This window comes from Actinia tenebrosa, unplaced genomic scaffold (genome assembly GCF_029948245.1).
Source record: "Actinia tenebrosa isolate PJP-AT-01 unplaced genomic scaffold, QUT_ActTen_1.0 PGA_scaffold5__44_contigs__length_20552954, whole genome shotgun sequence".
NCBI classification, from domain to species: Eukaryota; Metazoa; Cnidaria; class Anthozoa; order Actiniaria; family Actiniidae; genus Actinia; species Actinia tenebrosa.
In genome coordinates this window covers 18309945-18322723 of record NW_028292582.1, presented here as the reverse complement: position 1 = coordinate 18322723, position 12779 = coordinate 18309945, and the positions used below count along the sequence as shown (strand labels likewise).

Below are 12779 nucleotides of genomic sequence, written 5' to 3'. Positions count from 1 at the left end.
TCTGCAACGAAATGCGTGAAATGAGCAGAACATGGCCGTAGCCACAAATTTCTGATTGGACTGGTTTTCGAGGGTTTTCAGTTTTTCTCACATTTTTAAAATTATTTTTCTTATATTTTCCCCCCGAAAGTTGGCCCGGTTGAAAAAGAGTTGCGGAGACAAAAATTTGCTGATACGTGTGGACGGGGTCTAAATTTTTTTTTTGCGGATACGGGTTGCGTCCACACGTGTCCGCAAATTTTTGTGTCCGTATCCGCAACTTTTATGAAAACGGATACGTGTGGACGGTGAAAACGATTCGAATACGCTGCGTGTGGACGCAAACATTTTCGTATCCACAAAAAATAAGTTGCGGATACAAAAATTTCCGGATACGTGTGGACGGGGCCTTATATGACCCTCAGAGTCCCAGGGGACTATTGGTGTTTGCCCGGGAGGTTCATGCTTTGCGTGCGGTTGATTTGGTGCTCTTTTGTCAGTGAAAATAGGGTGAAAAAGGTCGTCCGAGCCACTCGAAAGTCTAACCATTTAAAGATGCAATAATAAAGGCAGCACTATCTTCTTAGTTATATAATGACCCTAAGGGCTAGTCCGACCGGGGATTAAGAAGGGTTCAGCCCTCATGATATACACTCACCAAATGTAATGTTATGATATTTTTCTCTTATTCTCTTTGTTATTCAGGACGTTGAGGAACATTACATTTGACAGAACCGCCCTTCACTGTCTCTTGTTTACTCCTAATCATACACACAAACGCACTAGCGTAGAGGGGAGTGGAACGCCCCTCTCCCCTTCCCCCCTTCCCCCCTTCCCCCTTCCCCCCTTCCCCCACTGTTTGCTTTCGGCACCAAATTTCAATCAATTCATGTGGGATTCCCGAGGATTTGGCGTAGTACATAAATTGGCGTCTTGATCGAGACCTCTCTATGCCCCTGCACACACACATATAGAGTAAAGCATATGCTTTTAAAGGGCAAAGTGTGCAGATTCTATTGATAAATACTCAATCGTAATTGGCTAATTTGGATGAAAATTTGTCTGGATGGCATTGATAGTGTAGTCGCAATAACCATGGTAACCAAGACAGAAACCTAACTTGGTATACCTGTGCTGCAACTGGTTTACCTGTGGAATGATGCATGATGGGATTTAGGCGCCGTTTTGAATTTTCTGCTAAAATCTCAACCCAACCTCGTTCCCAGGGCCCTCTCGGCCCGACTCCAAAACAAAATGGCGGTCGTCGGGGAGAAGACCCTGGTAAAAGCTGGTCACGTGACCTAAAATACTCCAAGATTTTTTGGAGTATTTGATCACGTGGTTTTCGTTTCAAAATGGCGGCCAAACTAGTATTTCAAATCGTGTAAATGTGGGAAGAAAAGCCTTTCTTCGTGTGTATGTTGCTCCCGTTTTAGATTACAAGACAGTTTTTGGACTGCTTGAAGTATGAAAGCTGCAATTTGTGCGAAAGTTCACCAACAACCGTTTTTCAGCCATATTTTGAGTCGCTTAGAAACAAAAGGGATGTAAACTTACTCCGGGACTCTTATATGGTTTCACTTTCTACTGCTACTGCTACTTCTTATAGTTTTGACTGCTTGGATACTGAGATTCGGAGTTGTTCATTGTCTATCAAGTGACCCGTAGCTTAACTGTTTATGAACACGTTTAACTATTGCTACCCAAGACGTGTCTTTCTTGGAGGTTTTTTAACACCACCAACAACAATTTATTACTTCAATACTTTATTTATTTAAAATATTACCGTAATTTATTACAATTAAAACTCATCAACTAATAAGTTTGGGCTAGGTACCAGTGCGGGGTCCGGTTACGCGAGTATATCCCCCAGCAAGGAGGTAACCATGGCAACCGGGCCACAACCCAACACTGGTGCCTGTCACACTGTTAAAACAGTGGAGATAATACTTACCTATGATGACTGAACTTAACCATATAGAGGAGGGAGGGAGGGGCAAATTGTACGATGGCAAGGATGCAAAGATGGCATACAATCTACAAGCCAGCTAGTGAACACGCCACCCGGAGCGTGGGCGCATGCGTAGCATGGATGGTCCGCTGGCCAACGGTGCTTAGGCTAGCAGGCTTAGTTGTGGTTTTAACTTTGCCTAAATTACATTTAGCCCCATTAAATATACCACTATAGTTTATTACTCTCATATTCATAGAATTATTAAGGCAACAGACAACTTAAAACCCTCGTATGTAAACTTCATGTTCAAGTTCTTTCTTTTATTCCGTTTGAAGACTAATCGTGTGCAATTAAGTTTTTCATAACTTCCTTGCGTTGTATTTTTGCACCCTGTACTATGATGATTTTATAATGTATTATGTGGGGTATCATGTGTAGCTTCCAGGTCATATTTGTGAATAAAAAAAAAATCTTTCGAATCTACTGTGTTTCATGGCGGTTTTTAACATCGAACTAAGCTGTACCAATCATTCAAACCTTGTATGCGCCATTTAGGATATCAGTAGAAGCTGTTGGGTCATTGCTCTTTCTTTTTAAATCATAATTAACACGACTTTTTTTAGGATGAAACGATTTACCGAGGAACAAGACGAAATACAGATAAGAAGTCCGCCATCTTGTACTATAAAATTTCGACCAATCAAAAGTGCTCGTAAAGAATTTTTTCATTGACCATCATTGACCATCATTCATCATCACTGACCATCATTCATCATCATTGACCATCATTCATCATCATTGACCATCATTCATACGCTCGGGCTGACGTAATATTATACGTTATCGAGCTTCCTGAAGGTCGTTTACAAAGCAAGTACAATAGACGAAAAATTGGGGGAAAACATTGAATATACTTTTAACATGTATGCGATCGTTTACGATGATTAAAAACACAACAACACTTTACAACAGGGGCCAAACAAAACAAGAGAAACAAACAAAAGAGTGGATGGGAAAATGTTTGAACAGTTCGGGATATACACCTACTTGCAAAAACGTTGTCATACGAAAATAGAACATTAGTGATTTAGTGTGATAGGAATTATATTAAAAAACCAAAGACCACTGAAGCTGGACTTTTTCTTTTGTCTTTTAATGTATTCCTTTCTCACTAAATCACTAATGTTCTAATATCGTATGACAACGTTCTTGCAAGTAGGTGTAGATATATCCCTGATAAACAGAAAAGCCGCGATAACTGTATCCCCTCCCCTCCCGTACACATGAAACTTAATTTTTCGCGGGTTAGCACCAGAATTCGATGCAATATTTAAAAGATGGACATTATCCTAACAGTAAGCCAGATAAAGTGTTCTACGGCGATTTCTACGGCGTATTAGTAAAAATGCTTGATACGATCGTGAGAAAAGCGCTTTATGTTACTTATATGTGAATAACTCAAAGAAAACGCCCAGTGATCCAAGAAACGAGCCATAAGCCCACACTTGTGGAAGTCCATGAGACAAGGCAACTCCATTGAAATTTTTGCGCGTACAAAATCCAGAAGTCACATCAACAATATCTACTGTACATGCCACTTTACAGCCCGGGTGAGGACATGTATCTCCTGTGCGAGATCATCAGATTGACCTGAGAGTTTGGCAGGCACGCCAGAACACTTCACCAGAGAGGGGCTTATGTAACGCAGTTCAGCTATGTAGTAGCGTGGGCATTAGCTTCAGTTTTTCAGCCATCTGCTTATTAGATAAGCCTAATGAGCCTATGCTTTTAGTCAACATGGTCAATGATAATGAATGATGTCTAATGACGGTGAATGATGTCTAATGATGTCTAATGATGTCTAATGATGGTGAATGATGGTCAATGGTGGTCAATGATGGTCAATGATGGTCAATGATGGTCAATGATGGTCAATGATGGTCAATGATGGTCAATGATGGTGACTGATGGTCAATGATGGTCAATGATGTCTAATGACGGTCAATGATGGTCAATGATGGTGAATGACGGTGAATGATGTCTAATGATGGTCAATGATGGTCAATGATGGTCAATGATGGTCAATGATGGTCAATGATGGTCAATGATGGTCAATGATGGTCAATGATGTCTAACGACCGTGAATGATGTGCAATGATGGTGAATGACGGTGAATGATGGTCAATGATGGTGAATGATGTCTAATGACGGTGAATGATGGTGGATGATGGTCAATGATGGTCAATGATGGTCAATGATGGTCAATGATGGTCAATGATGTCTAATGACCGTGAATGATGTGCAATGATGGTGAATGACGGTGAATGATGGTGAATGATGTCTAATGACGGTGAATGACGGTGAATGATGGTGAATGATGGTCAATGATGGTGAATGATGTCTAATAATGGTCAATGATGGTCAATGATGTTGAATGGTAGTGAATGATGGTCAATGATGGTCAATGATGGTCAATGTTGGTCAATGATGGTCAATGATGGTCAATGATGGTGAATGATGTCTAATAATGGTGAATGATGGTGAATGATGGTGAATGATAGTGAATGATGGTCAATGATGGTCAATGATGGTCAATGATAGTCAATGATGGTCAATGATAGTGAATGATGGTCAATGATGTCTAATAATGGTCAATGATGGTCAATGATGGTGAATGATAGTGAATGATGTCTAATGATGGTCAATGATGTTCAATGATGGTGAATGATGTATAATAATGGTCAATGATGGTCAATGATGGTCAATGATAGTGAATGATGGTGAATGATAGTGAATGATGGTCAATGATGGTCAATGATGGTCAATGATGGTCAATGATGGTCAATGATGGTCAATGATGGCCAATGATGGTCAATGATGGTCAATGATGGTCAATGATGGTCAATGATGTCTAATAATGGTCAATGATGGTCAATGATGGTGAATGGTAGTGAATGATGTCTAATGACGGTGAATGATGGTCAATGATGGTCAATGATGTCTAATGACGGTGAATGATGTCTAATGATGTCTAATGATGTCTAATGATGGTGAATGATGGTCACTGGTGGTCAATGATGGTCAATGATGGTCAATGATGGTCAATGATGTCTAATGACGGTGAATGATGGTCAATGATGGTCAATGACGGTGAATGATGTCTAATGATGTCTAATGATGGTGAATGATGGTGAATGATGGTCAATGATGGTCAATGATGGTCAATGATGGTCAATGATGGTCAATGATGGTCAATGATGGTCAGTGATGGTCAATGATGGTCAATGATGGTCAATGATGTCTAATGACGGTGAATGATGGTCAATGATGTCTAATGACGGTGAATGATGGTCAATGATGTCTAATGATGTCTAATGATGGTGAATGATGGTGAATGATGGTCAATGATGGTCAATGATGGTCAATGATGGTCAATGATGGTCAATGATGGTCAGTGATGGTCAATGATGGTCAATGATGGTCAATGATGGTCAATGATGGTCAATGATGGTCAATGATGGTCCATGATGGTCAATGATGGTCAATGATGGTCAATGATGGTCAATGAATGTCAATCATGGTCAATCATGGTCAAAGATAGTAAGATGTCTTATGACGGTGACTGACAGGAATGAAGGGGAATGATGGGGAATGACACCCAATGACAGCAAATGATGCCAAATCACATAAATACAAGAAAAATATATAGTCCGAATTGGCAGTTTGGTGTATATAGAACATGAACGTATTACCCTTCTCCCCGACGACCGCCATTTTGTTTTGGAGTCGGGCCGAGAGGGCCCTGGGAACGAGGTTGCTAAAATCTTTGCAACGCGATAACAACTTTAGACGAAAATATTGTATTTCTTAGATACCAAAATGAGCTGTTCTGGCTCAAAGTGGTTTAATCCAGCACAGGTTTTTGCTCAGTTTACAACGTCTAGTGATAAAGAAGGCAGTAATAATTCTCCTACAGGCAGACACGGTGAAAAAAATAACACAGAGGAAAACAAAGTCAACAGACGTGAGATACAAATAACTGAATCTGCCGAGATATCTCTTCCTCCTGATAAGGCTAAAGTATCTATTACTTGTGTTAACTCTAAGGTAAAACCACAATACGTTGATTGATGCTCCATAGCTCTCTCTATTTATCACTTTATTTAAACCATTTACATTTATTTTACTTAATTAAGCTTATATAAGTTATAACATTTCTTAACTTTGTTCAAAATCATAGGAGACAGTAGATGATGTGAAAACAAGTGTCAACAGAAGAGTAGATTATATACTACACACCCTAAAGTCCTACCATATCAAAGAGAATTCCTACAAGATCGATAGAATTCTTTCCAGATCAGAGAATATTTACAAATATGAAGTGGAGATTGTTGTGGAGTTCACAGACTTTCTCAAATGTGAAGAGATTTGTAACCTCCTCGTTGAGAAGTTGGATAACACAGTCAGGGTCTCATCCCCCGTGTTTTTTCATTCTCCATCAAAATTAGAATCTCAAAGGTTAGTGCAGAATCTAATATGAAGGACATTGAAGGCGTTTGCATTGCATTCCATAAGTATACAGTGTTTTGCCTCACAGCGCAACATGCAAACGTATGAATGGCAATGGTTTATTTGTACACTTTTATGCACATTGATTCAATACAGGTTTTAGCGTACATTGTCATTTGGCAGCAAAAATAGAATAAAAGTAAGCAAATATAATAAATTCAATGTGATCATACTTTTGCGTGTGGCAGTGTAAAACGTTGATTATAAAAACACTTTGATTGACATCTCTTTCAGCCTATGATGTCCCCATTCACCACTTTTTAAATTAATGTCGGTTCACTCATCACAAACAATGTATTCACTCAAGGCTGCAAGGTAGTTTCAAAGGATTATTCGAATATGATCCTCTTTCTGTTTGGCCAGTAAACAGTTGTATGGAAAATGGTGAATGATGAACTTGCACACCCTCTATTACCACTGTTTTCATTGCTATGCACTGACTAAGATGTTGCAGTTGTGACAGGAAACCTGGCCAATAGGCTATCACCAATTGAATAAATTGTTTCCAACATGCATTTGTCATGACTGCAGTTTTGATAAGTGCATAGCAATGGCAACAGTGCTGGTAAGAATGAGTGTTAAAATGCAAGGTAGTTTCAAAGGATTATTCGAATATGATCCTCTTTCTGTTTGGCCAGTAAACAGTTGTATGGAAAATGTAGTACTAGATAGATGTTGCAGTGCGCCATGTGGGATGGGCTCGGATATCAAATAAGAACATGCGTAATAAGTAAATTACGAGCCTTAGATGAAACGACTGAAGAAGAGTGCCATACAAGCCTTTCACAACTTCAAGTCGTGTAAAAAATGAGCCAGCTCAACTAGAAACTGTGGACAGCTGTATCGGCCTGTATTGGGCCTCGTCAGCACGGTGTATCTAGTGAGCTGGCAATCCCACGAAAAAGTAGTACTAGATAGATGTGGCAGTGCATCGTGTGGGATGGGCTCGGATATCAAATAAGAACATGCGTAATAAGTAAATTACGAGCCTATATGTATGGAAAATGGTAAATGATGAACTTGCACACCCTCTGTTACCACTGTTTTCATTGTTATGCACTGACTAAGATGTTGCGTTGTGACAGGAAACCTGGCCAATAGGCTATCACCAATTAATTAAATTGTTTCCAGCATGTATTTGTCATGACTGCAGTTTTCATAGTGCATAGCAATGGCAACAGTGCTGGTAAGAATGAGTGTTGAAATGTTATGTGGTTCCAAAAGATATTCAATACCACACTGCAATGGAAGAAATCTGAAATTCCCAGGGGGTGAGAGGTCGGAGGAAAAAATTTAATTAGAATTTTGCCTACATTTGTATGGAAGAAAATTGGAAATTTCAGAGGGGTGGGAGACCTTTTTTCAAAGTTCCTCTATGGTGGAGTATGGAAATTTTATGGAACCACACATTGGTTAGAGGGTATCATCAAGACTTGCCTTTCACAGCTGTTGGTTGTGTTATTCAAAATCATTGGTTTGGTAACTGTAAACTCCAAAAGTAAATTGATTTTTTTGATGTTTTCCCCCCAACTTTGCAAAGAATGCAATAAATAATTCCATATATTAATACTGATTGGTTTTCCTGTTTCAGATGTCAAGCTTGCGTGAGTGCTGTAAAAAATGCCAAAACCAAAGCCTTACAAGTTGTACAGATGTTTAACCAGATATTAGGGCCACCTATAACTATTAAAGAAGATAGATATGAGGAATATGTTGGGCCTGTAGGTGAGAATATCCATGGAGACAGTGAGAAACAGGACAGGCAGGTTCAGTCATACAGTGATAAAATCACCATGGCAACAGTTACTGTTTGTGTTAAAGTGTTTGTTGTTTTTGAAATTAAGGAAAAGACAAAGATTCATAAAAGAAGAAAATAGCTAAAGTAGACTGAGACATTTAGTATTTATTTCATTCATACATAGAAAGAACCAATTTTTTGTATTGCAGGGCTTAAAATAATGGCTGGTGAGTCTCCTGTCATGATCATCAGCCAAATTATTTTCATCTTGGTAGTACCTTGTTTCTGGCTGACAATTAATGACTGCATGGCTGTTATGTTAAGCCCTGATTTGTTAGAGTGCAAACAATATGATCGTGAAACTTTAGTAATACTAAATAGCACAATTTCATGCAAATTCCATTGTTTTCTATTGTTTAATTAGCACTATTTTTTCCTATTTAGTAATTGTGTTTCACGGATTAATTGTTTGCACTCTTTGTAACAAATTAATTTGTTAAGTTATCATGTGTACATTCCTACTGTGGCAGGCAGTTACTTGTACAAAACTAACCAATCATAATAATGAATGAATACAAAGCAATCCAACCGAGCTAATAGACCCCTTCACAGTTCCCTGCGCCATCTTGAAAGGTAGCCATGCCTTTGCATTGAAGCGAGACGAACGGAGAGCTTGCAATGATAGAGACATGTGAATAATTGTTCAAGGTGTTAAAGGAGGTCTCTAACATTGCAAATTCACCGTTCGTCTTGCTTCAATGCAAAGGCATGGCTACCTTTCAAGATGGTGCAGGGAACTGTGAAGAGGACTATTAGAGAATTTGGTGTTCTCTCAGCATCTCTCACACACATATGATTACAATGACAGTCACAACCAAAGCACACAAAAACACAAGACTTTTTTGAGAGTAATAAGTCTGCCTTACATCTTAACAGAGCAATGTAAATTCCCAGTAAAGCAAAATAAACATAGTTCTGTTTATTTGCTGAATAGTCTGTCCATTTTTGTGTCAATCAGCATAGCAATGATCAAAAAGAGTGGTAACACAATTCATTTGAATCAAGGAGGAAAATTAGTTGAAAACGTTTCCAGTACTAGTGGTATGAAGACACGAGAAAAACTAGGAGAGCTGTCCAGAATTGAAATATTTTAAATAATTCTGATTAAATTATACAGCAAACAACTAAGGTTTAATAAGTCAGAAGTACAGCACATTTTATCATGTTAGCTAAAAATGTTATGACCTTGGATCAATGCCAAATTGAGTATATTCAACTTTACTAGTTTTTGCATAAGTTTTTTTTAGTATATGTATTAAGGCTGATCCTCGCTTGAGCATAACACAAGCATCTAAACATTCCATTAATCTTGTACTTGTGCTTATGCTGCTAAATTTCTCATTTAGGATGTGCACTCTTATGCTCCTTATGTTATGTCCCTAGCGAGGACTAGGCTTTATACTTCAGTCATTTGTAAAAAATGTAAATAGTAAAAGTAGTAATAAATAGTAAAAGAGTTTATAATATATATTTTTAAACCAAATTTACTGAAGGATTTTTTTCCATTGGTGATTCAATTATAATTACATCTAAGGGACAAAACAGAAATTAAATCTCTGCAAGGAAAACATGTCATCTACTACTTGCCACTTCATCACTTTTGATATGTTTGTGCTTAGCGCTGGTCAAATTCTCCTTCCATAGGCAGGGAGAGGAAAAGAGTGGACAACTTGTAGCAAGAGAGTTGTGTATTTAGAATATTAAATGTAGTGAGTGTGTCATATACATAAACATTAGTCTCTAAGGAGACATGGCACTGTATTTCTCCATCACTCAAACAGCCCATCAGTGGTTCATCATGAATAAAATAAATAAAATTTATTAGGAACGAAATCAAAATTTTCTTTAGACTGTTAACAGTCCCTGTATTCCTCTAAACTCTGTCAAGTAAGGTCTTTTTCATTTCTTGGATGTGCAGAGAGAGGGTGAGTTGAAATTTAAAGAGCCATGTAGACTTGCTCACACTTGCCTCATGTCCTAGATAGGAAATTAAGACACCTGACACAAATGAGTTTGGGAGGAAAAAGGGATGTACACAGTCTAAATTTTGAAGTATTGAAGTTTTTGGCTTGTTGAAATTTATTATTTGACCAAGAAATCATATTCTACATGTATGCTATCTTTTGTTACGTTATTTTGGTCAAAAATACTCAAGCTGGATTTGAATTCTACAAAAGTTCTACAAAGTTCATTTCAAAGCCTTTCTCCAATGGATATTTATCTGAGCGTCAGGTTAATCTTTTCTTAAGAGCCCTTGTCTCCTTTGGCACCCCAGGCACTAATGAGCTTATTAGCATAGAATATGCTAATAGCATGCAGCTGAATAACAAATGCTAATACAGACATTTTTATTGGCAACTCACGCCAATCCTGTGTTGCTGGGATGATTCCATGAGAGTAATTGTTGAGCACTTCTGTTAGGATGAAACTTGCTCCATACATCAACGGTCCAATACCAGTCACAAGGTTGCCAAATGCAAAGACATACATCATTGTTCCTTTGTTCTTGGGGATGGCAGTAAGACCCGCAAGAGCAGCAAAGGCACTAATACACCATACCAACATCCATGGCTGTGGAGCTGCCTTAACTAACCTACAAGAAACATTGAGTATTATTAAACTAGAGTGCACGCACTAAACCCGTGAAACAAATACTAACTTTTAGTACTAAATGGTGATAAATAAACGATAGAAAACAAAGGATTCTGTATGAAATAGTACTAATTAGTACTAATTAATGTTCACGGATTTAGTGCGTGCACTCTATATCAGCCAAAAAAAGAAAAAAAAAAGAAAATACATGTACTGTATTTACTACACGACTGTTTCAACCACTTGGTAAATTTATTTCATTTTCAAGGCAGATGGAATGTTAAACTTGAAAATTTTTCATCTTGTTTGAAAAAAACATAGGCAACCATGCAAAAACTGTTGGTTTTTGAAACATTTGGATGTACCAAACCTGAAGGTTAGTTTGGAAAAAATCAGAAGTTTTATTCTATTTAAATGTTGTTCAACAACAGGGGAAATGTCATTAATAGATAGATAGATAACTTTATTTATACTAAATATGTAATATTAGCCAGAGACTTAATAATTAAATACATTCTAAAATTAGGAAGTTTTTTATTCTATTTGAATGTTGTTCAACAATGGGGAACATCATCCATCATTTGAGACCTTATTCCCTGACACATGACTTAAGTCAATGCTACTGTATAGGACTTTCAACAAATTAAAGAATGCTTGTGATAAAGTATATTAATTGAGAGATAAAAGAGATAAATTTCTTTTTGTATAGTTTTGTGTTAGACTGCATTCTTAATGTATGGCAGTTGGGGGGGTGGGGGGGGGGGGGGGGGGGGAGGTGAAATTTAGGGGGGTACGGAAAAATTTTTACCAGTAAAATATGGGGGCTTTGAAAATTTTTATCAGACAATAGAGGGGAAGCATAATTTTTAGAAGAAGCTACGAGAGATTGCCTGGGGATATAGTTATTTTTTGAGGGAATTTCAAGGGGGGGTCTTAAGAACTTTTTTGTCATTTAAAGATTTTACCTGCCTTCCCCCCCCCCTCTGCCATACATTATGAATGCAGCCTTAGGAGATGGAGAATGAATGAGTGATCAAAGATAGTGGATATAGCATAGTTATTAAGAGTGGAGGAGTGGGGGAAAGGGATTTGCTGTGTTTGATTGTGGGAAGGGGGGAGTAACACTGACCCCCTCCTTGCACGTAGCTCTGATGTGATGGACCAAATCATTTTGGTGTAATGTTTTGCCAATTTCAGACCACGTCTCACTCTCTTGAGAATAAAATTCTTTGTTTGAGTTGTATCCATATTCATGTGTCTTAATTCTTATGTGCAACTGTAAACAAAGAAATAATACTTTATGGAATGACATGTGCTCTGAAATGGGAAAACAGTGAATTAGGTCTATAGGTGAAGAATAAAAGAAGAGTAATTTTGCCCTGTACAGTATTCATCTTTACTAAATACAAAGTAGTACATCTATCTACCTTAGCACAGCCAGTCCATACCACGATACCACGCACGTAACGAAAAACAAATGAATCCAAAGGCAAACCTTGACTTTAAGTTTATGTCTTACACTCTCTCTGTAATGCGAAGCTACCCGTTCACGATGTGTGAAATCTGAACCATCAGTACCAGCGGCTCTTGGTCCTCCTCTGGACGACATAATCAACTAAAATAAATGCTAAGAAAAACCAAGAAAAACACCTGTTAAATAACAAACTCGATTTTCTTTCTTTCTCATTTGATCAGATGCATCCGCAGTGCTGATGACCAGCGGGGACATTATCAAAAACCACAGGGATCCCACATACGCTTTTTCCTCGAAAAGGCTAATTCCCAAGAATAGTGTTTCGATTTTATCTAATTATCCTAAACTGGCGAGATTAGTCGTTTCTTTCCCTTATACAAAACCAAATCAAGAGACGAGACCTTTTTTTAAAA

General features: G+C 38.0%; 2 protein-coding genes across 3 annotated transcripts; one reads left to right on the top strand and one right to left on the bottom strand.

Annotated features, from left to right (window-relative positions):
* Positions 1–5738: 5738 nt before the first annotated feature.
* LOC116306841 (interleukin-1 receptor-associated kinase 1-binding protein 1 homolog) lies at positions 5739–9222 on the top strand. The gene is made up of 3 exons (XM_031716965.2): positions 5739–6040; positions 6174–6451; positions 8094–9222. Exons 1-3 carry the CDS (start codon positions 5813–5815, stop codon positions 8377–8379), a joined length of 792 nt encoding a protein of 263 aa, XP_031572825.2. The 5' UTR covers positions 5739–5812; the 3' UTR covers positions 8380–9222.
* A 149-nt stretch (positions 9223–9371) lies between these two features.
* On the bottom strand, positions 9372–12583 carry LOC116306850 (protein jagunal homolog 1). 2 transcript variants are annotated; one of them, XM_031716983.2, is made up of 3 exons: positions 12320–12583; positions 10664–10893; positions 9372–10277 (listed from the first exon to the last, which is right to left on the bottom strand). In XM_031716983.2, the coding sequence occupies exons 1-3, from the start codon at positions 12499–12501 to the stop codon at positions 10174–10176; spliced, it is 516 nt and encodes a 171-aa protein (XP_031572843.1). In that variant the 5' UTR covers positions 12502–12583; the 3' UTR covers positions 9372–10173. The 2 variants fall into 2 exon arrangements, with proteins under 2 accessions (XP_031572843.1, XP_031572836.1); XM_031716976.2 differs by having other exon boundaries at positions 9372–10893.
* Positions 12584–12779: the final 196 nt, after the last annotated feature.

What these genes read in the sequence shown, in the direction of transcription:
- LOC116306841 (XM_031716965.2), top strand. Translation starts at nt 5,813, where the DNA reads ATGAGCTGTTCTGGCTCAAAGTGGTTTAATCCAGCACAGGTTTTTGCT. An exon ending in TTACTTGTGTTAACTCTAAG is followed by an intron (nt 6,041 to 6,173) that starts GTAAAACCACAA and finishes TCAAAATCATAG; the next exon opens with GAGACAGTAGATGATGTGAA. An exon ending in TCAAAATTAGAATCTCAAAG is followed by an intron (nt 6,452 to 8,093) that starts GTTAGTGCAGAA and finishes TTCCTGTTTCAG; the next exon opens with ATGTCAAGCTTGCGTGAGTG.
- LOC116306850 (XM_031716976.2), bottom strand. Translation starts at nt 12,501, where the DNA reads ATGTCGTCCAGAGGAGGACCAAGAGCCGCTGGTACTGATGGTTCAGAT. An exon ending in TATGGACTGGCTGTGCTAAG is followed by an intron (nt 10,894 to 12,319) that starts GTAGATAGATGT and finishes TGTTTCTTGTAG; the next exon opens with GTTAGTTAAGGCAGCTCCAC.